General features: G+C 47.0%; 1 protein-coding gene across 8 annotated transcripts in view; it reads left to right on the top strand.

The window, feature by feature from the left end:
* Positions 1–23,359, top strand: part of LOC110507210 (glutamate receptor 4) — a 161,386-nt gene extending 138,027 nt beyond the window's left edge. The window contains exons 15-18 of one of the 8 annotated variants that reach the window (XM_036965797.1): positions 2,410–2,657; positions 15,941–16,055; positions 17,034–17,171; positions 21,238–23,359. In XM_036965797.1, coding sequence (XP_036821692.1) covers positions 2,410–2,657; positions 15,941–16,055; positions 17,034–17,171; positions 21,238–21,396 — 660 coding nt within the window. In that variant the 3' untranslated portion in view covers positions 21,397–23,359. Of the gene's footprint in view, positions 1–2,409; positions 2,658–10,203; positions 10,319–15,940; positions 16,056–17,033; positions 17,305–21,237 lie in introns of those variants that run through there. The other 7 variants (XM_036965796.1, XM_036965799.1, XM_036965798.1 and 4 more) reach the window with 7 other exon arrangements.
* The last annotated feature ends 634 nt before the right edge of the window (positions 23,360–23,993 follow it).

Genomic DNA, 23,993 nt, shown 5'->3' with positions numbered 1-23,993 from the left:
TTGGTTCTACACTATTACACTGTTCACTATTACACTGTCCACTATTACACTGTCCACTAGCAGTTGGTTCTACACTATTACACTGTCCACTATTACACTGTCCACTAATTACACTGTGCACTAGCAGTTGGTTCTACACTATTACACTGTCCACTATTACACTGTCCACTATTACACTATCCACTATTACACTGTCCACTATTACACTGTCCACTAATACACTGTCCACTATTACACTGTCCATTATTACACTGTCCACTATTACACTGTCCAATAGCAGTTGGTTCTACACTATTACACTGTCCACTATTACACTGTCCACTATTACACTGTCCACTATGACACTGTCCAATAGCAGTTGGTTCTACAATATTACACTGTCCAGTATTACACTGTCCACTATGACACTGTCCACTAGCAGTTGGTTCCACAGTATTACACTGTCCACTGTTACACTGTCCACTATTACACTGTCCACTATAACACTGTCCACTAGCAGTTGGTTCTACACTATTACACTGTCCACTATTACACTGTCCACTATAACACTGTCCACTAGCAGTTGGTTCTACACTATTACACTGTCCACTATTACACTGTCCACTATAACACTGTCCACTAGCAGTTGGTTCTACACTATTACACTGTCCACTATTACACTGTCCACTATTACACTGTCCACTAGCAGTTGGTTCTACACTATTACACTGTCCACTATTACACTGCCCACTATTACACTGTCCACTAGCAGTTGGTTCTACACTATTACACTGTCCTCTATTACACTGTCCACTATTACATTGTCCACTATTACACTGTCCACTATTACACTGTCCACTATTACACTGTCCACTAGCAGTTGGTTCTACACTATTACACTGTCCTCTATTACACTGTCCACTATTACACTGTCCACTATTACACTGTCCACTATTACACTGTCCACTAGCAGTTGGTTCTACACTATTACACTGTCCACTATTACACTGTCCACTAGCAGTTGGTTCTACACTATTACACTGTCCACTATTACACTGTCCACTATTACACTGTCCACTAGCAGTTGGTTCTACACTATTACACTGTCCTCTATTACACTGTCCACTATTACACTGTCCACTATAACACTGTCCACTAGCAGTTGGTTCTACACTATTACACTGTCCAATATTACACTGTCCACTGGCAGTTGGGTCTACACTATTACACTGTCCACTATTACATTGTCCACTATTACACTGTCCACTATTACACTGTCCACTATTACACTGTCCAATAGCAGTTGGTTCTACACTATTACACTGTCCACTATTACACTGTCCACTATTACACTGTCCACTATTACACTGTCCACTATTACACTGTCCACTATTACACTGTCCACTAGCAGTTGATTCTACACTATTACACTGTCCACTATTACACTGTCCACTAGCAGTTGGTTCTACACTATTACACTGTCCTCTATTACACTGTCCACTATTACACTGTCCACTAGCAGTTGGTTCTACACTATTACACTGTCCAATATTACACTGTCCACTAGCAGTTGGTTCTACAATATTACACTGTCCTCTATTACACTGTACACGATTACACTGTCCACTAACAGTTGGTTTTATACTATTACACTGTCCACTATTACATTGTCCACTATGACACTGTCCACTAGCAGTTGGTTCTACACTATTACACTGTCCAATATTACACTCTCCACTATTACACTGTCCACTATGACACTGTCCACTAGCAGTTGGTTCTACACTATTACACTGTCCACTATTACACTGTCCACTATTACACAGTCCACTAATACACTGTCCACTTTAACACTGTCCACTAGCAGTTGGTTCTACACTATTACACTGTCCACTATTACACTGTCCACTATTACACTGTCCACTATTACACTGTCCACTAATACACTGACCACTATTACACAGTCCACTAGTACACTGTCCACTAGCAGTTGGTCCTAAACTATTACACTGTCCACTAGCAGATGATTCTACAATATTACACTGTCCCCTAGCAGTTGGTCCTAAACTATTACACTGTCCACTAGCAGATGATTCTACAATATTACACTGTCCACTAGCAGATGATTCTACAATATTACACTGTCCACTAGCAGATGGGTCTACACTATTACACTGTCCACTAGCAGATGGGTCTACACTATTACACTGTCCAATATTACACTGTCCACTGGCAGTTGGTTCTGAATGCCCTGTGAACAGCAGCTGCAGATGATCATCAATATTTCAGGACCAGCGATCATTGCAGCTGATGGATGAATAGATGGATGGATGGACCGATGAATGGATGGGTGGGTGGGTGGATGAATGGATGGATCACTAACCCTAAAGCTCACCTCTAACACCTTCTCTCTGCCCTTTGTTCTCTTAGAGGTCAAAGATTGCTGTATATGAGAAGATGTGGTCCTATATGAAGTCTGCTGAGCCCTCTGTCTTCGCTAAGACCACAGCGGAGGGCGTAGCTCGCGTCCGCAAGTCCAAAGGGAAGTACGCTTTCCTCCTGGAGTCCACCATGAATGAGTACACGGAACAACGCAAGCCCTGCGACACCATGAAGGTTGGAGGCAACCTGGACTCCAAGGGATATGGCATTGCCACACCTAAAGGCTCACAGCTAAGGTGGGTGGAGTAGTATAACGATGGTAGTCCCCAACTCAACTGTTGTTATGGTATTCCACCTACCCTGGTGTGCCTTTTTTTTGGATCACTTAGTAGTGTCTAAGTCTGGTCTATGTCTGGTCTATGTCTTGTCTATCTCTCTCTCGCTCTCTCTGTCTCTCTTTCTCCCTCTATTTCTCTCCCTGTCTGTCTCTCTCTTTGTTACTTTATTTCTCTCCCTCTCTGTCTCCTTCTCCCTCTCTGTCCCCTTCTCCCTCTCTGTCTCCTTCTCCTTCTCTGCCTCCTTCTCCCTCTCTGCCTCCTTCTCCCTCTCCCTCTCCGTCTCCTTCTCTCTCTCTGTCTCCTTCTCTCTCTGCCTTTCTCCCTCTCTGTCTCCTTCTCCCTCTGCCTCTCTCCCTCTCTGTCCTCTTCTCCCTCTCCGTCTCCTTCTCCCTCTCCTTCTCCCTCTCTGTCTCTCTCTCTCCCTCCATTTCTCTCCCTGTCTCTCTCTCTTTGTTACTTTATTTCTCTCCTTCTCCCTCTCTGTCTCCTTCTCCCTCTCTGTCTCCTTCTCTCTCTCTCTGTCTCCTTCTCTCTCTGCCTCTCTCCCTCTCTGTCTCCTTCTCCCTCTGCCTCTCTCCCTCTCTGTCCTCTTCTCCCTCTCCGTCTCCTTCTCCTTCTCCCTCTCCGTCTCCCTCTCAGTCTCCTTCACTGCCTCCTTCTCCCTCTCCTTCTCCTTCTCTGTCTCCATCTCTGTCTCCTTCTCCGTCTCCTTCACTGCCTCCTTCTCCCTCTCCGTCTCCTTCTCCCACTCCATCTCCTTCTCTCTCTCTGTATGACTCTCTCCCCCTCTGTCTCCTTCTCCCTCTCTCCTTCTCCCTCTTTGTCTCCTTCTCCCTCTCCGTCTCCTTCTCCGTCTCCTTCACTGCCTCCCTCTCCGTCTCCTACTCCCTCTCCGTCTCCTTCTCCCTCTCCGTCTCCTTCTCTCTCTGTGTCTGACTCTCTCTCTCTCCATCTCCCTCTCCGTCTCCTTCTCCCTCTCCGTCTCCTTTTCCCTCTCCGTCTCCTTTTCCCTCTCCGTCTCCTTTTCTCTCTCTGTCTGACTCTCTCCCTCTCTGTCTCCTTCTCCCTCTCCATCTCCTTCTCCCTCTCTGTCTCCTTCTCCCTCTCTGTCTCCTTCTCCCTCTCCGTCTCCTTCTCTCTCTCTGTCTGACTCTCTCCCTCTCCATTTCCTTCTCTCTCTCTGTCTGACTCTCTCCCTCTCTGTCTCCTTCTCCCTCTCTGTCTCCTTCTCCCTCTCTGTCTCCTTCTCCCCTCTGTCTCCTTCTCCCCTCTGTCTCCTTCTCCCTCTCTGTCTCCGTCTCCCTCTCCGTCTCCTTCTCTCTCTCTGTCTGACTCTTTCCCTCTCTGACTCCTTCTCCCTCTCCTTCTCCCTCACTGTCTCCTTCTCTATCTCTGTATGACTCTCTCCCTCTCTGTCTCAAGCTCTCTCTCCATCTCCTTCTCCCTCTCCGTCTCCTTCTCCCTCTCTGTCTGACTCTCTCCCTCTCTGACTCCTTCTCCCTCCCTCCCTGTCTATGTTGTGTTAAGGTATTTAATGCTTGTTAGCTCCATTGCTCTGTTGTATTGCTGTATGTCCGTCTCTCCACCCATCCCTCTCTCTCCATTTCTCTTCTTTCACTCACTCTTTCTTTTGACAGGGCCACTGATCAGGTAATGTGTCCACTCGTTTGGTGTCTTGACTGTCTCATTCCTTCATTCTCAGAGTGTTATGTAGATACTATCTGTTTTTGGACTGAGACCGATTGTGATTGAAGTTACTAATGGTGATGCCGTGGAGAGGGGCGGAGCACCTTGGCATTGCCATGACTCCCAGAGCCACCCGGGGGAATTTATAGACACACAGGAAACAGGATGTTGAAGGGCCTGGCCAACGGGGGGAACAAAAAGCAGAAAACTATCAAATTATTTCATAACACCCCAAAATGCAGATAAAATCAATCAAATCGATCAAAAGAAACAAATTCCCACAATCCAATTAATTGATGATGCCCTGAAACACTAAAATCCATACATTTGTAGTGTGTGTGTGTGTCTATAGCAGCAGGACTACTGACACCTTTCTATAATGTTCCTATAACTTCCCCCTGTGCACCTTGCAAAGAAGTCCTCCCACTCCCCTGCACCTTTACCAGGGTTCCTTTTCCACTCAGATAAATTAAGGTTTTCTGTTTCCGAGGGAAAAGTGACAGCCAGTGGATGATGGTCCCCACCTGCCCCCTTACTATTCTGGGACTATCGACTGCTGTCTATGGCTTCTCCTGATCATGGGAAAACCTACGGGAGAGAGCATGTCAGGCAAGAGCCCCTGCTCACGGCAAGCCATTCAAAGCACTGATTTGACATGATGATGATGATTTTGATAAAGATTATTATTAATAGTAAGATATGTAGTTAATTCATATGATAATATGTATGAGAGATGTCTATGTAGCATCATTCCTTTTCCCATACCCTTCTTATGATGGTGATATGCTCCATGGCTTGTTGCCCACCCAAGAGAACTCTCTCTCTCTCTCTCTCTCTCTCTCTAGCTGTCTATGGGTCTGACTCTCTGTCTGTCGGACTGTCTGTTTGCGTTGGGCCAGTTGGGCCAGTAACTGAAAGGTTGAACAATCTGTCGATGTGCCCTTGAGCAAGGCACTTAACCCTAGTATGCTCCAGAGGAGCTGTACTACTATGGCTGACCATGTACATCAACACATTTCACTGCACCTATCTGGTGATGTGACAATAAAACATATTTTGTATATATATAGTCATGCACGCAAACACACGCTGCTTGGTACACATACTCCCTGGCAAACAGACACAAACGGAAGAGTGAAGCAATGAGGCGAAGCAAACTGATGACAGCAGCTGAGAGAGAAAAGGAGAGACAAGAAGAGAGATGAGTGAGAAGAGAGAGAGAAGAGAGAGAGAGGAGAGGAGAGAGAGAGAAGACAAAAGAGAGGAGATAGGAGAGAGAATGGAGGGAAGAGAGCAGAGAGTGAGGAGAGAGTGCGGAGAGAGAAAAGAGGGAAGAGAGGAGAGAGAGAAGACAAAAGATAGGAGATGGGAAGAGAGCGAGGAGAGAGAAGAGAGGAGAGGAGAGGTGTTAGCTCAGTGTCATCAGGGACCAGAACACCACTAGCAGGGTGTTAGCTCTGTGTCATCAGGGACCAGAACACCAGCAGCAGGGTGTAGCTCCGTGTCATCAGGGACCAGAACACCAGCAGAAGGGTGTAGCTCTGTGTCATCAGGGACCAGAACACCAGCAGTAGGGTGTTAGCTCCGTGTCATCAGGGACCAAAACACCAGCAGCAGGGTGTTAGCTCTGTGTCATCAGGGACCAGAACACCAGCAGCAGGGTGTTAGCTCTGTGTCATCAGGGACCAGAACACAAGCAGCAGGGTGTTAGCTCTGTGTCATCAGGGACCAGAACACCAGCAGCAGGGTGTTAGCTCTGTGTCATCAGGGACCAGAACACCAGCAGCAGGGTGTTAGCTCTGTGTCATCAGGGACCAGAACACCAGCAGCAGGGTGTTAGCTCTGTGTCATCAGGGACCAGAACACCAGCAGCAGGGTGTTAGCTCTGTGTCATCAGGGATCAGAACACCAGCAGCAGGGTGTTAGCTCTGTGTCATCAGGGACCAGAACACCAGCAGCAGGGTGTTAGCTCTGCATCATCAGGGACCAGAACACCAGCAGCAGGGTGTTAGGTCTGTGTCATCAGGGACCAGAACACCAGCAGCAGGGTGTTAGGTCTGTGTCATCAGGGACCAGAACACCAGCAGCAGGGTGTTAGCTCTGCATCATCAGGGACCAGAACACCACTAGCAGGGTGTTAGCTCTGCATCATCAGGGACCAGAACACAAGCAGCAGGGTGTTAGCTCTGTGTCATCAGGGACCAGAACACAAGCAGCAGGGTGTTAGCAGCATGGTGTTAGCTCCATGTCATCAGGGACCAGAACACCAGCAGCAGGGTGTTAGCTCTGTGTCATCAGGGACCAGAACACCAGCAGCAGGGTGTTAGCTCTGTGTCATCAGGGACCATAACACCAGCAGCAGGGTGTTAGCTCCATGTCATCAGGGACCAGAACACCAGCAGCAGGGTGTAGCTCCTTGTCATCAGGGACCAGATCACCAGAGGCAGGGTGTAGCTCCATGTCATCAGGGACCAGAACACCAGCAGCAGGGTGTAGCTCCGTGTCATCAGGGACCAGAACACCAGAGGCAGGGTGTAGCTCCGTGTCATCAGGGACCAGAACACCAGCAGCAGGGTGTAGCTCCGTGTCATCAGGGACCAGAACACCAGCAGCAGGGTGTAGCTCCGTGTCATCAGGGACCAGAACACCAGCAGCAGGGTGTTAGGTCTGTGTCATCAGGGACCAGAACACCAGCAGCAGGGTGTTAGGTCTGTGTCATCAGGGACCAGAACACCAGCAGCAGGGTGTTAGCTCTGCATCATCAGGGACCAGAACACCACTAGCAGGGTGTTAGCTCTGCATCATCAGGGACCAGAACACAAGCAGCAGGGTGTTAGCTCTGTGTCATCAGGGACCAGAACACAAGCAGCAGGGTGTTAGCAGCATGGTGTTAGCTCCATGTCATCAGGGACCAGAACACCAGCAGCAGGGTGTTAGCTCTGTGTCATCAGGGACCAGAACACCAGCAGCAGGGTGTTAGCTCTGTGTCATCAGGGACCATAACACCAGCAGCAGGGTGTTAGCTCCATGTCATCAGGGACCAGAACACCAGCAGCAGGGTGTAGCTCCGTGTCATCAGGGACCAGAACACCAGAGGCAGGGTGTAGCTCCATGTCATCAGGGACCAGAACACCAGCAGCAGGGTGTAGCTCCGTGTCATCAGGGACCAGAACACCAGAGGCAGGGTGTAGCTCCGTGTCATCAGGGACCAGAACACCAGCAGCAGGGTGTTAGCTCTGTGTCATCAGGGACCAGAACACCAGCAGCAGGGTGTTAGCTCTGCATCATCAGGGACCAGAACACCACTAGCAGGGTGTTAGCTCTGCATCATCAGGGACCAGAACACCACTAGCAGGGTGTTAGCTCTGCATCATCAGGGACCAGAACACAAGCAGCAGGGTGTTAGCTCTGTGTCATCAGGGACCAGAACACAAGCAGCAGGGTGTTAGCAGCATGGTGTTAGCTCCATGTCATCAGGGACCAGAACACCAGCAGCAGGGTGTTAGCTCTGTGTCATCAGGGACCAGAACACCAGCAGCAGGGTGTTAGCTCTGTGTCATCAGGGACCATAACACCAGCAGCAGGGTGTTAGCTCCATGTCATCAGGGACCAGAACACCAGCAGCAGGGTGTAGCTCCTTGTCATCAGGGACCAGATCACCAGAGGCAGGGTGTAGCTCCATGTCATCAGGGACCAGAACACCAGCAGCAGGGTGTAGCTCCGTGTCATCAGGGACCAGAACACCAGAGGCAGGGTGTAGCTCCGTGTCATCAGGGACCAGAACACCAGCAGCAGGGTGTAGCTCCGTGTCATCAGGGACCAGAACACCAGCAGCAGGGTGTAGCTCCGTGTCATCAGGGACCAGAACACCAGCAGCAGGGTGTTAGGTCTGTGTCATCAGGGACCAGAACACCAGCAGCAGGGTGTTAGGTCTGTGTCATCAGGGACCAGAACACCAGCAGCAGGGTGTTAGCTCTGCATCATCAGGGACCAGAACACCACTAGCAGGGTGTTAGCTCTGCATCATCAGGGACCAGAACACAAGCAGCAGGGTGTTAGCTCTGTGTCATCAGGGACCAGAACACAAGCAGCAGGGTGTTAGCAGCATGGTGTTAGCTCCATGTCATCAGGGACCAGAACACCAGCAGCAGGGTGTTAGCTCTGTGTCATCAGGGACCAGAACACCAGCAGCAGGGTGTTAGCTCTGTGTCATCAGGGACCATAACACCAGCAGCAGGGTGTTAGCTCCATGTCATCAGGGACCAGAACACCAGCAGCAGGGTGTAGCTCCGTGTCATCAGGGACCAGAACACCAGAGGCAGGGTGTAGCTCCATGTCATCAGGGACCAGAACACCAGCAGCAGGGTGTAGCTCCGTGTCATCAGGGACCAGAACACCAGAGGCAGGGTGTAGCTCCGTGTCATCAGGGACCAGAACACCAGCAGCAGGGTGTTAGCTCTGTGTCATCAGGGACCAGAACACCAGCAGCAGGGTGTTAGGTCTGTGTCATCAGGGACCAGAACACCAGCAGCAGGGTGTTAGGTCTGTGTCATCAGGGACCAGAACACCAGCAGCAGGGTGTTAGCTCTGCATCATCAGGGACCAGAACACCACTAGCAGGGTGTTAGCTCTGCATCATCAGGGACCAGAACACAAGCAGCAGGGTGTTAGCTCTGCATCATCAGGGACCAGAACACAAGCAGCAGGGTGTTAGCTCTGTGTCATCAGGGACCATAACACCAGCAGCAGGGTGTAGCTCCGTGTCATCAGGGACCAGAACACCAGAGGCAGGGTGTAGCTCTGCATTATCAGGGACCAGAACACCAGCAGTAGGGTGTAGCTCCGTGTCATCAGGGACCAGAACACCAGAGGCAGGGTGTAGCTCCGTGTCATCAGGGACCAGAACACCAGCAGCAGGGTGTAGCTCCGTGTCATCAGGGACCAGAACACCAGCAGCAGGGTGTAGCTCCGTGTCATCAGGGACCAGAACACCAGCAGCAGGGTGTTAGCTCCGTGTCATCAGGGACCAGAACACCATCAGCAGGGTGTTAGCTCCATGTCATCAGGGACCAGAACACCAGCAGCAGGGTGTTAGCTCTGTGTCATTAGGGACCAGAACACCAGCAGCAGGGTGTTAGCTCTGTGTCATCAGGGACCAGAACACCAGCAGCAGGGTGTTAGCTCTGTGTCATCAGGGACCAGAACACCAGCAGCAGGGTGTAGCTCCGTGTCATCAGGGACCAGAACACCAGCAGCAGGGTGTAGCTCCATGTCATCAGGGACCAGAACACCAGCAGCAGGGTGTTAGCTCTGTGTCATCAGGGACCAGAACACCAGCAGCAGGGTGTAGCTCCGTGTCATCGGGGACCAGAACACCAGCAGAAGGGTGTTAGCTCTGTGTCATCAGGGGACTGAGATAGGCTTTAACACAACATTTAACCAGGGCTCCACCACTCCCCTTTACTCGCCCTGCTGCACGTCATTCAGACAATAGCCTTCATCTATGCGGTAAAGGTGGACTGAATGAAAGGGGTTTGGGCTATTTGGCTCTCTCTATATGTTGATTTAGCTACAGCAAACTGGCATAACCAATGTAACCAATGGGCTTCCGATATTCAAATATGTCTTTATAATAAGGTGGGATGTAAAAGCTGGAAGAGAGATGAAAGAGAGAGAGGGTTTTCTGGAGGGTTGTGTGTGTCCTCTAATCTGATGCCTTCCAACCAATCACTGGCGTTCCTTTTTCCTCATCCCATTGGCTCATCATTGGCTGATACTCCATCCCTCCTCTGACCAACTATGTTTTATCCCTCTGAAGAAATGCGGTCAACCTGGCTGTGTTAAAACTCAACGAGCAGGGCCTGTTGGACAAATTGAAAAATAAATGGTGGTACGACAAGGGAGAGTGTGGCAGCGGGGGAGGGGACTCCAAGGTTAGCCTCTCTGTCTCCGACCGCGGTACAACCGTGTTCGGGAAGTAATGCGTGCATCTGCCCCGGCCACACAGATCAGTGATGAACATCACCACATCGCCCCCTCCTACTTCCACTCCCCTCGGTCTGAAACGAGGGGGGAAAGAAGGAGAGGAGGGGAGGAATGGAGAGGAGGGGAGGAATGGAGAGAGAGATAGGAGAGGAATTACTGTAAAAGCAGAAATATTGGCCCTGTAGTGTATGCTCTGGAGAGAGGAGTGTGGTCTAGAACCCTGTAGTGTATTCTCTGGAGAGAGGAGTGTGGTCTAGAACCCTGTAGTGTATGCTCTGGAGAGAGGAGTGTGGTCTAGAACCCTGTAGTGTATTCTCTGGAGAGAGGAGTGTGGTCTAGAACCCTGTAGTGTATTCTCTGGAGAGAGGAGTGTGGTCTAGAACCCTGTAGTGTATTCTCTGGAGAGAGGAGTGTGGTCTAGAACCCTGTAGTGCCTGCTCTGGAGAGAGGAGTGTGGTCTAGAACCCGGTAGAGTCTGCTCTGGAGAAAGGAGTGTGGTCTAGAACCCTGTAGTGTCTGCTCTGGAGAGAGGAGTGTGGTCTAGAACCCTGTAGTGTCTGCTCTGGAGATAGGAGTGTGGTCTGGAACCCTGTAGTGTCTACTCTGGAGAGAGGAGTGTGGTCTAGAACCCTGTAGTGTACTCTCTGGAGAGAGCAGTGTGGTCTGGAACCCTGTAGTGTCTACTCTGAAGAGAGGAGTGTGGTCTAGAACCCTGTAGTGTCTGCTCTGGAGAGAGGAGTGTGGTCTAGAACCCTGTAGTGTATTCTCTGGAGAGAGGAGTGTGGTCTAGAACCCTGTAGTGTCTTCTCTGGAGAGAGGAGTGTGGTCTAGAACCCTGTAGTGTCTGCTCCGGAGAGAGGAGTGTGGTCTAGAACCCTGTAGTGTATTCTCTGGAGAGAGGAGTCTGGTCTAGAACCCTGTAGAGTCTGCTCTGGAGAGAGGAGTGTGGTCTAGAACCCTGTACTGTATTCTCTGGAGAGAGGAGTGTGGTCTAGAACCCTGTAGTGTGTTATCTGGAGAGAGGAGTGTGGTCAAGAACCCTGTAGTGTCTGCTTTGGAGAGAGGAGTGTGGTCTAGAACACTGTAGTGTATTCTTTGGAGAGAGGAGTGTGGTCTAGAACCCTGTAGTGTATTCTCTGGAGAGAAGAGTGTGGTCTAGAACCCTGTAGTGTCTCCTCTGGAGAGGCCTGTGGTCTAGAACACTGTAGTGTCTTCTCTGGAGAGAGGAGTGTGGTCTAGAACCCTGTAGAGTCTGCTCTGAAGAGAGGAGTGTGGTCTAGAACCCTGTAGTGTGTTATCTGGAGAGAGGAGTGTGGTCTAGAACCCTGTAGTGTATTCTCTGGAGAGAAGAGTGTGGTCTAGAACCCTGTAGTGTATTCTCTGGAGAGAGGAGTGTGGTCTAGAACCCTGTAGTGTATTCTCTGGAGAGAAGAGTATGGTCTTGAACCCTGTAGTGTATTCTCTGGAGAGAGGAGTGTGGTCTAGAACCCTGTAGTGTATTCTCTGGAGAGAGGAGTGTGGTCTAGAACCCTGTAGTGTATTCTCTGGAGAGAAGAGTGTGGTCTAGAACCCTGTAGTGTATTCTCTGGAGAGAAGAGTGTGGTCTAGAACCCTGTAGTGTATTCTCTGGAGAGAGCAGTGTGGTCTAGAACCCTGTAGTGTCTCCTCTGGAGAGGTGTGTGGTCTAGAACCCTGTAGTGTATTCTCTGGAGAGAGGCATGTGGTCTAGAACCCTGTAGTGTCTGCTCTGGAGAGAGGAGTGTGGTCTTGAACCCTGTAGTGTATTCTCTGGAGAGAGGAGTGTGTTCTAGAACCCTGTAGTGTATTCTCTGGAGAGAGGAGTGTTGTCTGGAACCCTATAGTGTATTCTCTGGAGAGAGGAATGTGGACTAGAACCCTGTAGTGTATTCTCTGGAGAAAGGAGTGTGGTCAAGAACCCTGTAGTGTCTGCTTTGGAGAGAGGAGTTTGGTCTAGAACGCGGTAGTGTCTCCGAGTGTTGTCTAGAACCCGGTAGTGTCTCCTCTGGAGAGAGCAGTGTGGTCTAGAACCCGGTAGTGTATTCTCTGGAGAGAGGAGTGTGGTCTAGAACCCGGTAGTGTATTCTCTGGAGAGAGGAGTGTGGTCTAGAACCCTGTAGTGTATTCTCTGGTGAGAGCAGTTTGGTCTAGAACCCTGTAGTGTATTCTCTGGAGAGAGGAGTGTGGTCTAGAACCCTGTAGTGTATTATCTGGAGAGAGGAGTGTGTTCTAGAACCATGTAGTGTCTCAGAGTGTGGTCTAGAACCCTGTAGTGTCTGCTCTGGAGAGAGGAGTATGGTCTAGAACCCGGTAGTGTATTCTCTGGAGAGAGGAGTGTGGTCTAGAACCCTGTAGTGTATTCTCTGGAGAGAGGAGTATGGTCTAGAACCCGGTAGTGTATTCTCTGGAGAGAGGAGTGTGGTCTAGAACCCTCTAGTGTATTCTCTGGAGAGAGGAGTGTGGTCTAGAACCCTGTAGTGTCTGCTTTGGAGAGAGCAGTGTGGTCTAGAACGCAGTAGTGTCTCCGAGTGTTGTCTAGAACCCGGTAGTGTCTCCTCTGGAGAGAGCAGTGTGGTCTAGAACCCGGTAGTGTATTCTCTGGAGAGAGGAGTCTGGTCTAGAACCCGGTAGTGTATTCTCTGGAGAGAGGAGTATGGTCTAGAACCCGGTAGTGTATTCTCTGGAGAGAGGAGTGTGGTCTAGAACACGGTAGTGTATTCTCTGGAGAGAGGAGTGTGGTCTAGAACCCTGTAGTGTATTCTCTGGAGAGAGCAGTGTGGTCTAGAACCCTGTAGTGTATTCTCTGGAGAGAGGAGTGTGGTCTAGAACCCTGTAGTGTATTTTCTGGAGAGAGCAGTGTGGTCTAGAACCCTGTAGTGTCTCCGAGTGTGGTCTAGAACCCTGTAGTGTCTGCTCTGGAGAGAGGAGTATGGTCTAGAACCCGGTAGTGTATTCTCTGGAGAGAGGAGTGTGGTCAAGAACCCGGTAGTGTATTTTCTGGAGAGAGGAGTATGGTCTAGAACCCGGTAGTGTATTCTCTGGAGAGAGGAGTGTGGTCTAGAACCCTCTAGTGTATTCTCTGGAGAGAGGAGTGTGGTCTAGAACCCTGCAGTGTATTCTCTGGAGGGAGGAGTGTGGTCAAGAACCCTGTAGTGTCTGCTTTGGAGAGAGGAGTGTGGTCTAGAACGCGGTAGTGTCTCCGAGTGTTGTCTAGAACCCGGTAGTGTCTCCTCTGGAGAGAGCAGTGTGGTCTAGAACCCGGTAGTGTATTCTCTGGAGAGAGGAGTGTGGTCTAGAACCCGGTAGTGTATTCTCTGGAGAGAGGAGTATGGTCTAGAACCCGGTAGTGTATTCTCTGGAGAGGGGAGTGAGGTCTAGAACCCGGTAGTGTATTCTCTGGAGAGAGGAGTGTGGTCTAGAACCCTGTAGTGTATTCTCTGGAGAGAGCAGTGTGGTCTAGAACCCTGTAGTGTATTATTTTGAGGGAGGAGTGTGGTCTAGAACCCTGTAGTGTGTTATCTGGAGAGAGGAGTGTGGTCTAGAACCCTGTAGTGTCTCCGAGTGTGGTCTAGAACCCTGTAGTGTCTGCTCTGGAGAGAGGAGTATGGTCTAGAACCCGGTATTGTATTCTCTGGAGAGAGGAGTGTGGTCTAGAACCCGGTAGTGTATTCTCTGGAGAGAGGAGTGTGGGCTAGAACCCTGTAGTGTATTCTCTGGAGAGAGGAGTGTGGTCTAGAACCCGGTAGTGTATTCTCTGGAGAGAGGAGTGTGGTCTAGAACCCTGTAGTGTATTCTCTGGTGAGAGCAGTTTGGTCTAGAACCCTGTAGTGTATTCTCTGGATAGAGGAGTGTGGTCTAGAACCCTGTAGTGTATTATCTGGAGAGAGGAGTGTGGTCTAGAACCCTGTAGTGTCTCCGAGTGTGGTCTAGAACCCTGTAGTGTCTGCTCTGGAGAGAGGAGTATGGTCTAGAACCCGGTATTGTATTCTCTGGAGAGAGGAGTGTGGTCTAGAACCCGGTAGTGTATTCTCTGGAGAGAGGAGTGTGGGCTAGAACCCTGTAGTGTATTCTCTGGAGAGAGGAGTGTGGTCAAGAACCCTGTAGTGTCTGCTCTGGAGAGAGGAGTGTGGTCTAGAACCCTGTAGTGTCTGCTCTGGAGAGAGGAGTGTGGTCTAGAACCCTTTAGTGTCCACTTTGGAGAGAGGAGTGTGGTCTAGAACCCTATAGTGTATCCTCTGGAGAGAGGAATGTGGACTAGAACCCTGTAGTGTATTCTCTGGAGAGAGGAGTGTGTGCTAGAACCCTGTAGTGTATTCTCTGGAGAGAGGAGTGTGGTCAAGAACCCTGTAGTGTCTGCTCTGGAGAGAGGAGTGTGGTCTAGAACCCTGTAGTGTCCGCTCTGGAGAGAGGAGTGTGGTCTAGAACCCAGTAGTGTATTCTCTGGAGAGACGAGTTTGGTCAAGAACCCTGTAGTGTCTGCTTTGGAGAGAGGAGTGTGGTCTAGAACGCGGTAGTGTCTCCGAGTGTGGTCTAGAACCCGGTAGTGTCTCCTCTGGAGAGAGCAGTGTGGTCAAGAACCCTGTAGTGTCTGCTTTGGAGAGAGGAGTGTGGTCTGGAACCCTGTAGTGTATTCTCTGGGGAGAGGAGTGTGGTCTAGAACCCTGTAGTGTCTGCTCTGGAGAGAGGAGTGTGGTCTAGAACTTTGTAGTATATTGTCTGGAGAGAGGAGTGTGGTCTAGAACGCGGTAGTGTCTCCGAGTGTGGTCTAGAACCCGGTAGTGTCTCCTCTGGAGAGAGGAGTGTGGTCTAGAACCCTGTAGTGTATTCTCAGGAGAGAGGAGTATGGTCTAGAACCCGGTATTGTATTCTCTGGAGAGAGGAGTGTGGTCTAGAACCCTGTAGTGTATTCTCAGGAGAGAGGAGTATGGTCTAGAACCCGGTAGTGTATTCTCTGGAGAGAGGAGTGTGGTCTAGAATCCTGTCAGAAAATAGAGGGAGAGATAGAGAGGAGGATGAATGAGATGAAATTGAGAGATAATGTACTTTATTGTTTGGTGCCTTTTGGATTCCTTTTCAGATCTCTTACTCAGGGCTTGTTAACGACGTGCCGTAAGTTGTCCCATGCAGTCCCCTCTCCCAATGTGATAAGGCCCTGCATTGCTTGCTGTTTGGGGTTTTATGCTGGGTTTCTGTACAGCACTTTGAGATATCAGCTGATGTAAGAAGGGCTATATAAATAAATTTGATTTGATTTGATTTGACAATAGTTCTGTGTTCACAGTAATTGCCTCTGCGTATGTAGCGTCGGCTGGGGCAGTATGGATGTGTTACCTGAAGTGATACAGGGGGGTCCCACTCATATGTCTGTAGCTCGCTTAGCCCTCGCCCCCCTCAGCCCCCCCAATGAGCATACACACATGTACTCAGTGGGACCCAGACTGGGTCACTTTTACCAAGCAGTACCATTTATGTGACAGTTCTGACTGTATGTGACCTAATAACATAAAATAACATGACCTATGATGTTATTTATGTTATTTTTACACGCCAAGAACCCCGGTAAACCTTGCGGTTTTGAAACTGAGTGAAGCAGGCGTCTTAGACAAACTGAAAAACAAATGGTGGTACGATAAGGGCGAGTGTGGACCCAAGGACTCGGGAAGTAAGGTCAGTCTCACGGGCAGAGTGGGGGACCAAACACCCTCACTGTGTGACAGACAGGCACGCCTCCAGATTAGCCTGGAGACTAGGATTTGCATTAGAATTAGCATCAGTTAAATCTAAATAATCAAATGATAATAGTTAATTGATTTACTGTTGAATACCTTTCTAGTTGTATCACTGCTAGTCTTCTGCCTATGCCACATCTGCCTTTTATAATAGGATTTTAAAGCAAAAATAATAATACTGCATAAATTCTGGAAAATGTGTTATGGCCTTCATAATAATGGGCTTAATCTCAGAATACCCTTCAGTTTACTATTCTCTGGGTTACTCTAGGTAGAAGACAAGTCAACGTGTGGAGAGGTTCTTTGAAACATCATGAGTTTGATAAAACTACAGATAATCTTGGAATATTTAAGATGTCCTTAAACACTACAGATGTCTTTAGAGGAACACTTGAGACATTCTTAGAGCATCAGAGAACTCTTAAGAATGCCATTGAAGTTCTTAAAATCCTAGGGACCTTCACCAAGACTGTCTGAATAGAATACTTTATCATCACTCATCCAAAAGCCTGACCAATACAATGACTGAACATAGTTTAATTGGTACGGTGTACAAGTCATCCTCAACTTAATACTTGTAAAAATACAATAAATGTTTATTTACTTTAATTGTAGTCATGCATTAGTAGTAGCTATGTAGTAGATTAAGTAGTACTGTCATAGTAGTAGTAATATATGTATTATATGCACTTGTAGGTAATGAGCTTTTATGATGGCAGTAGTATAAATGCTTACCCTAGCAGACTAGTCATAGTAGTGGTAGTGGCTGTTGTTGTTAAAGTAGTAGATGTTATTGTGATTTAAAAAAATAACTAAGACTTAGTCATGATGTTGATGATACTCTAAAGCTGCCTGTTGTGTCTCACTAGCTCCACTGTCTCTCTCTCTAAACCTGTGCTCTCCGTGCCCCTCCCAGGACAAGTCCTCCCAGGCCCTGAGCCTGAGCAACGTGGCTGGGGTCTTCTACATCCTGGTGGGGGGTCTGGGCCTAGCCATGCTGGTGGCCCTGGTCGAGTTCTGCTACAAGTCGCGTGCCGAGGCCAAGCGCATGAAGGTGGACCTTAGCCCCCCTCACTGCCCCAGCCCCTCTCCCAGCACCCAGAATTTAGCCACTTATAGAGAGGGGTACAACGTATACGGCTCCGAGGGGGTCAAGATATAGGGGTAGGACTTAGGGCCTCCTATAGGTGGGCTGGTGTGAAGTTTCTTGTGCGTGTAGCCTCTGGCAACAGCCGACCAGTGTTGTGACCGTGGTGAAGCATTGTGGAACGTTGTTTCCTTTTTGTTCTGTTGTGACAGCTTCTTATGTTTCAGTTTCAGTTTCTTTTTCTGATCGTTGTTGTATAGCGCTTCCCCCCAGAGGATTCTGGGGGCAGGTTGCAGATTGGTTCCATCGTCTTTGGCTGCAGATGATGACGATGATGTTATACACCTGCATTCTGTCCATACTCTGTACACTACACATTCAGCACATAAGAATTTAGAACATTGGTGCACATCTCCTGTCCTCAAGGCCTGCAGTGTCTGCTGGTTTTAACACTGTTCTAACAAGTGACTGATTAAGACCTTGGTTAGCAGGTCATTGATTGATTGACCAGTTAGGTACCAGATCAGGGAGAACAGAAAACCAGCAGGACTGCTTCATTGGAGGACTGGCGTTTTACGGACCAGTTAAGCCCCCTATCAGAGTTCTAGAACTCGAGATGCCCAAAACATCCCAAATGAGGTAGAGTTAGAGAAGAATACGCTCAAATCAACAAAACACTTTATAGAGGATGTCTGCTTATTGATGCAAACCCTAAAAGTGACAACGTATTTTTGTCTTAAAAGTGCCAACTGAGATAATGTTTTACCTTGAATTGGTAATGATTGCAAAGAGACTGTCTGTCTAGCAGTAAAATATATATATATATTAACCTTTTGTAACACAAGTAAAATGGTTTAAATTCCCCAAAATAAGCATATATTTGTTAAAGCACACATTTATCGTCATATTTGATGTTTCAAAATAAAACAGGCTTGTATGTTTTTTTGAATGATATTTAGATCAATTTCATCCATAGCCACTTGTTTTGAAAGAAATGATGTTATTCATTCAAAGTGTCATGTTTCTGTGATACTCAGTGGCTAGGAAATTGCCCGATTGAGCTAATCTGACATACCGGTACGACCTAAGATGGCCACCGACATGGGCGATATAGGCGATAAGGGCGCCGGTGCCATCCGACTTTTAGTTCCAATTGTATCTGAAAGATGAGACTCTCGACCTGGAATAGAGACATTGAATGGAAGATAAATATGCATTTACATTTTTTGGTATTTTTTGTTGTTGTAGTAGCGGCCACGCCCACCAGGGGCCAAATCTGGGTTGTCTCCATATCTATATATCTTCAGGGTACATACTGCACACTACCATTCAAAAGTTTGGGGTCACTTTGAAATGTCATTGTTTTTGAAAGAAAAGCACATTTTTTCCCCATTAAAATAACAAATTTATCAGAAATACATTGTTATTGTTGTAAATGACTATTGTAGCTGGAAATTGATATTTTTGTTATGGAAACTGGCTCTAACCAGAGTAGAAAGAGGAGTGGGAGGCCCCGGTGCACAACTGAGCAAGAGGACAAGTACATTAGAGTGTCTAGTTTGAGAAACAGATGCCTCGCCTCACAAGTCCTCAACTGGCAGTTTCATTAGCATTTTGCTACACTCACATTAACATCTGCTAGCCATGTGTATGTGACAAATAAAATTTGATTTGATAAATAGTACCCACAAAACACCAGTCAACTTCTGTGAAGGGAGTAGTACACAGCGTTGTATGAGATCTTCAGTTTCTTAGGAATTTCTCACATGGAATAACCTTCATTTCTCAGAACAAGAATAGACTGATGAGTTTCAGAAGAAATGCCTTTGTTTCTGGCCATTTTGAGCCTGCAATCGAACCCACAAATGCTGATTCTCCAGATACTCAACTAGTCTAAAGAAGGCCAGTTTGATTGCTTCTTTCATCAGCACAATAGTTTTCAGCTGTGCTAACATAATTGCAAAAGGGTTTTCTAATGATCAATTCAACTTTTAAAATGATAGACTTGATGGTTGCTATTCATGGGCCTCTGTACCCCTATGTAGATATTCTACAAAAAATCTGCCGTTTCCAGCTACAATAGTCATTTACAACATTAACAATGTCTACACTGTATTTCAAATCAATTTTATGTTATTTTAATGGACAAAAAAATGTGCTTTCCTTTAAAAACAAGGACATTTCTAAGTGACCCCAAACTTTTGAATGGTAGTGTAAATCTATCTACCTCTGTGCCAAATTGGGTGCTTTTATCACAAGGTTTACTATTGGGTCTACATTTTCAGCTTAGCCACACAACTAGTATGTATACAAAACAGAGATTATTTTTCATTTCTCCATATTAACACAGAAATCATGGTAAATGTAGCTTTTTTTGTTGGTTACCAGTTGCTTGACAAAGTCCCAACATTACTGAAGGATAAAAAGAAGGGATTAGAAAATATGACATTTTTTACCTGTTGGTGCAAAAGAGATAACCAGAACATTTCCAAAGAAAGCAATAGGCACATTGTGTATCAATAAGTAGTGTGTTCCTATAAAGTGTTGCCCATGACAAAACAGGAGTCAGTCTCTCTCTATAATTCTAAATCTGGGAAACAACCCTCACTTCCCCTTTTTCTCCAAAACATCCCTTTACTGTACAAAACCTCACTTTACTGTACAAAATCTCACTTTACTGTACAAAACCTCACTTTACTGTACAAAATCTCCCTTTACAAAACCTTACCTTACTGTACAAATCCTCACTTTACTATAGAAAACCTGACCTTCCATGTTTTTCAAACCAGACACCAGATATGCATGGTCACCTTGAAATGCAGATGTCTAACCCAAACGTATCTGAAACGTATCCTGAGCATCTGTGTGTATGTTGTTGCCTGCCTTTTTTATACAATGTTAGTTTAGATAAAGGTAACTGCCTAAAAGAAAGGAAACACCAACATAAAGAGTCTCAATAGGGCGTTGGGTCACGGCGAGCGGCCAAAACAGCTTCAATGCACCTTGGCGTAGAATCTGCATGTGTCTGGAATTTGACACCATTCTTCCGTGAGAAATTCCATCATTTGCTGTTTTGTTGATGGTGTTGGAAATCTCTGTCTCAGGTGCCACTCCAGAATCTCCTATAAGTGTTCAATTTGGTTGAAATCTGGTCTCTCTCTGGGCATTTGTATACATTACCCAAAGCAAGATGGGATGTTAACTGCTTAATTAATTAACTCAGGAACCACACCATTGTGGAAGCACCTGCTTTAAATATATACTGAACAAAAATATAAACGCAACATGTAAAGTGTTGGTCCCATGTTTAATGAGCTGCAATAAAAGGAACCAGAAAGCCGAAAAAGCTCATTTCTCTCAAATGTTGTGAACAAATTTGTTTCTATCCCTCTTAGTGAGCATTTCTACTTTGCCAAGATAATCCAGCCACCTGGCAGGTGTAGCATATCAAGAAGCTGATTAAACAACATGATCGTTACATAGGTGCACCTTGTGCTGGGGACAATAAAAGGCCACTCTAAAATGTGCAGTTTTGACACACAACACAATGCCACAGATTTCTCAAGTTTTGTGGGAGCGTGCAAATGGCATACTGACTGCAGGAATGTTCAACAGAGCTGTTGCCAGAGAATTGAATGTTGATTTCTTAACAATAAGCCGTTGTAGAGAATATGGCAGTACGTCCAACTGGCCTTAAAACCGCAGACCATGTGTAACCACGGCAACCCAGGACCTCAATTTCCTTCTATGAACCGTAACTCAGTAAAATCTTTCAAATTGAAGCATGTTTCGTTCATAATTTTGTTCGGAATACTTTGTATTCCTCTTTTACACAACTTTTTCCTTTATTTTGGCAGTTACCTGTATGTTTCAATGCTAATGCTTGTGTAATGTGTGTGCGTGAGATGTGTGTGTGTATTTGTGTGTTCCTATGTTTGCACAGTGATTGATGTATTTGATTCATTAGGGTCCTATTATATAAACTCAAGTGTTTCTTTTCCTTTTCTCTTCCCTCTCTCATCACCCCATCCAGCTGCCCTTCACAGAAGCCATGCGGAACAAGGCTCGGCTGTCAATCACGGGCAGTGTGGGTGAGAATGGGCGTGTCTTAACCCCGGACTGCCCTAAGGCCGTCCATGCTGGCCACTCCCTCAGACACCCAGGGCTTTCCCTACCCTCGGGCCTACCCTGAAAACCAAAAACACACACTGTGCCTTAACCACACACACACACACACACACACACACACACACACACACACACACACACACACACACACACACACACACACACACACGGCTACATCATTACCACCCCGACGCCACACACACACACAGACCAGAGACCGCCAGCAAGCTAACAGCAACTACAGGGAGAGAAGGACAACAAGGTGCCAAACTGACAGTGTCAGCACACTAACGACACAGGAACCGAAATAAACAAAAAGATGGCGATGTTGATGACGAAGACTTTGGGCAGCGTCATGAGCAAAGCAGACGTGACTTTATCTGCGCCGACGTGATAGAATGGGTCCTCTAACAAGCCACACACCTGACCCAATACCAGGAAACTATGCTTTAGGACAAACACCACCATCATCATAATCTTCATCATCTTCACTTGCCTGCGAGGAATAAGCGGCAGGAGAATCTCTTATAAGACCATAAAACTGTAAACCTGAAAACATTGGACTGTACAAACCTGCTGTTTCGCCGTGAACTGGTCAGACGAACATGCTTTCTTACAGCGCTTTGGTTAGCGTCTCGCAAAAACAACACAGTGATCACTGAAGTTAAACTCGATGGATATCTCCAAACTCACACGGCTAACACAACCGTAGGATTCACAGGAGTTTGTAGAAATAAACTACAAAAAGGAGTAATAGTTACTGAAATGATCCATGAAATGACAGTAACGCTAAATAACAACTAGATGTATCACTTCTCTGGGCGGGGAACAGAGGTAAACCTGTACATTCTGTGAGAAGTGAAGAAAACGTATCGAAGCTCATCTCAAATGGGACATTATCCCCAATATAAGGCATTATTTTTGACCAGGGCCACATTTAGCCAGCTAGGCCCCTGGTCTAAAGAACTGAGACGTAGCCATGTTGTTTTTCCGTGGAGGGGGAGGTACTGTATCAGAAGCTTGCTTTTTAAACTGTTGTAAATAACTGTGTAGCAAAACTGAACTCACCTCTCTTTTTTAACCATCTTAGGTAATAATTCATTGCAATAATGAATATAACAAAATGCCACTTGTAATTATGAATACATCTTTTTATAAATACATATTATATACAGTACAAATGAATATATATCTATACATCTACAGAGAGCTATAGAACATTAGATTATCACCATTGACTGAGGCCATGACATATGTTCTGTTAAAAGGGTGTTTTGATAATGATAATGATTCATTTACACAGTCTTTGTGTGTCCTAATCCACACTGAATGTCAATCTGACACTCACAAACACATCCACAAACACACACATCACTTACACGGGGTCAACTCTTGCAGAGTGATCTTCGGCACCACACAAGATGTTCCTTATTTTTCTAGTTGTTTGTTCCCCATTTTGTTTTATTTTGTTGTTTTGTTCATCATTTTGAGAACATAGCCTCTGTACGTGCAATAGTCCCAGATCTTCTTTGTGTTTAATCCTCTAGCCATGTTGTTTTGTCTGACCGTCTTCTGTTTTAAAGGCTATTACAGCAGTACCAGACATTTTGGTGGCATTGACAGCAGTTGCGGGGGTAGTATTTCCTTTGGCCTGGAATTTTGAGCACTCTGTATCTCCTTCTCATCTCCCCTTGACCTAACCCCTGACATTAAACCTTTGACCTTTAGACTCGTATAGGCACTGACACAACCAGTCAGCCTTTAAACTCTCACTCTGAGCCCTAGTCTTAATCTCTCTCCCTCTCCTAACCCTCTAGAGTTTACAAGACATTTAGATGATTTCATGTGTATATTCTTCAATCTCCCACCAGATGAACTAAAACCCAGACAGGCACTCCTATCTGTGTATTGCTGAAGCAGACAGGTTGACTGCTGGCTGGCTACTAACCACTTCAGTGTTTTCTGGGTTTAACACAATCTTTCTTTGTATTTGGTTACGTTTTCTAGTAAAATATCAACCCCTGCTTTCTCTCTGAGTATTTATTTCACTGACAGCATTTTGGGTTGTGTGTACTGTGCGTGACTTCAAAATGATAGTTTATCTCTGAAGAGTTATTGGAGAAAACCCTCCCAGAAATAGGGTGTAGATACACATTTTCCAAATAAATGATGACAATAACAATAATGGCAATAACTAAAGATAACATTGACATTTCCATTACATTTATATTGACATTTGCATTATAGATCCGTGAGCGTTTTAGATTGTAACCTGAAGCCACATGAATGGACAACCTAGTGTTTTCTCTGGTTCAACAGAGCACAGGTTAAAGCTTACCTGCTGTAGAGGGGCCACGTTGGAGAGCTCCCTCCCTGCTGTAGAGGGGCCATGTTGGAGAGCTCCCTCCCTGCTGTAGAGGGGCCATGTTGGAGAGCTCCCTCCCTGCTGTAGAGGGGCCACGTTGGAGAGCTCCCTCCCTGCTGTAGAGGGGCCACGTTGGAAAGCTCCCTCCCTGCTGTAGAGGGGCCACGTTGGAGAGCTCCCTCCCTGCTGTAGAGGGGCCACGTTGGAGAGCTCCCTCCCTGCTGTAGAGGGGCCATGTTGGAGAGCTCCCTCCCTGCTGTAGAGGGGCCATGTTGGAGAGCTCCCTCCCTGCTGTA

This window comes from Oncorhynchus mykiss, chromosome 27 (genome assembly GCF_013265735.2).
Source record: "Oncorhynchus mykiss isolate Arlee chromosome 27, USDA_OmykA_1.1, whole genome shotgun sequence".
In the NCBI taxonomy this organism is placed as follows: Eukaryota; Metazoa; Chordata; class Actinopteri; order Salmoniformes; family Salmonidae; genus Oncorhynchus; species Oncorhynchus mykiss.
The sequence above is the reverse complement of the archived record's forward strand: the minus strand, read 5'-3'. Positions and strand labels throughout refer to the sequence as shown.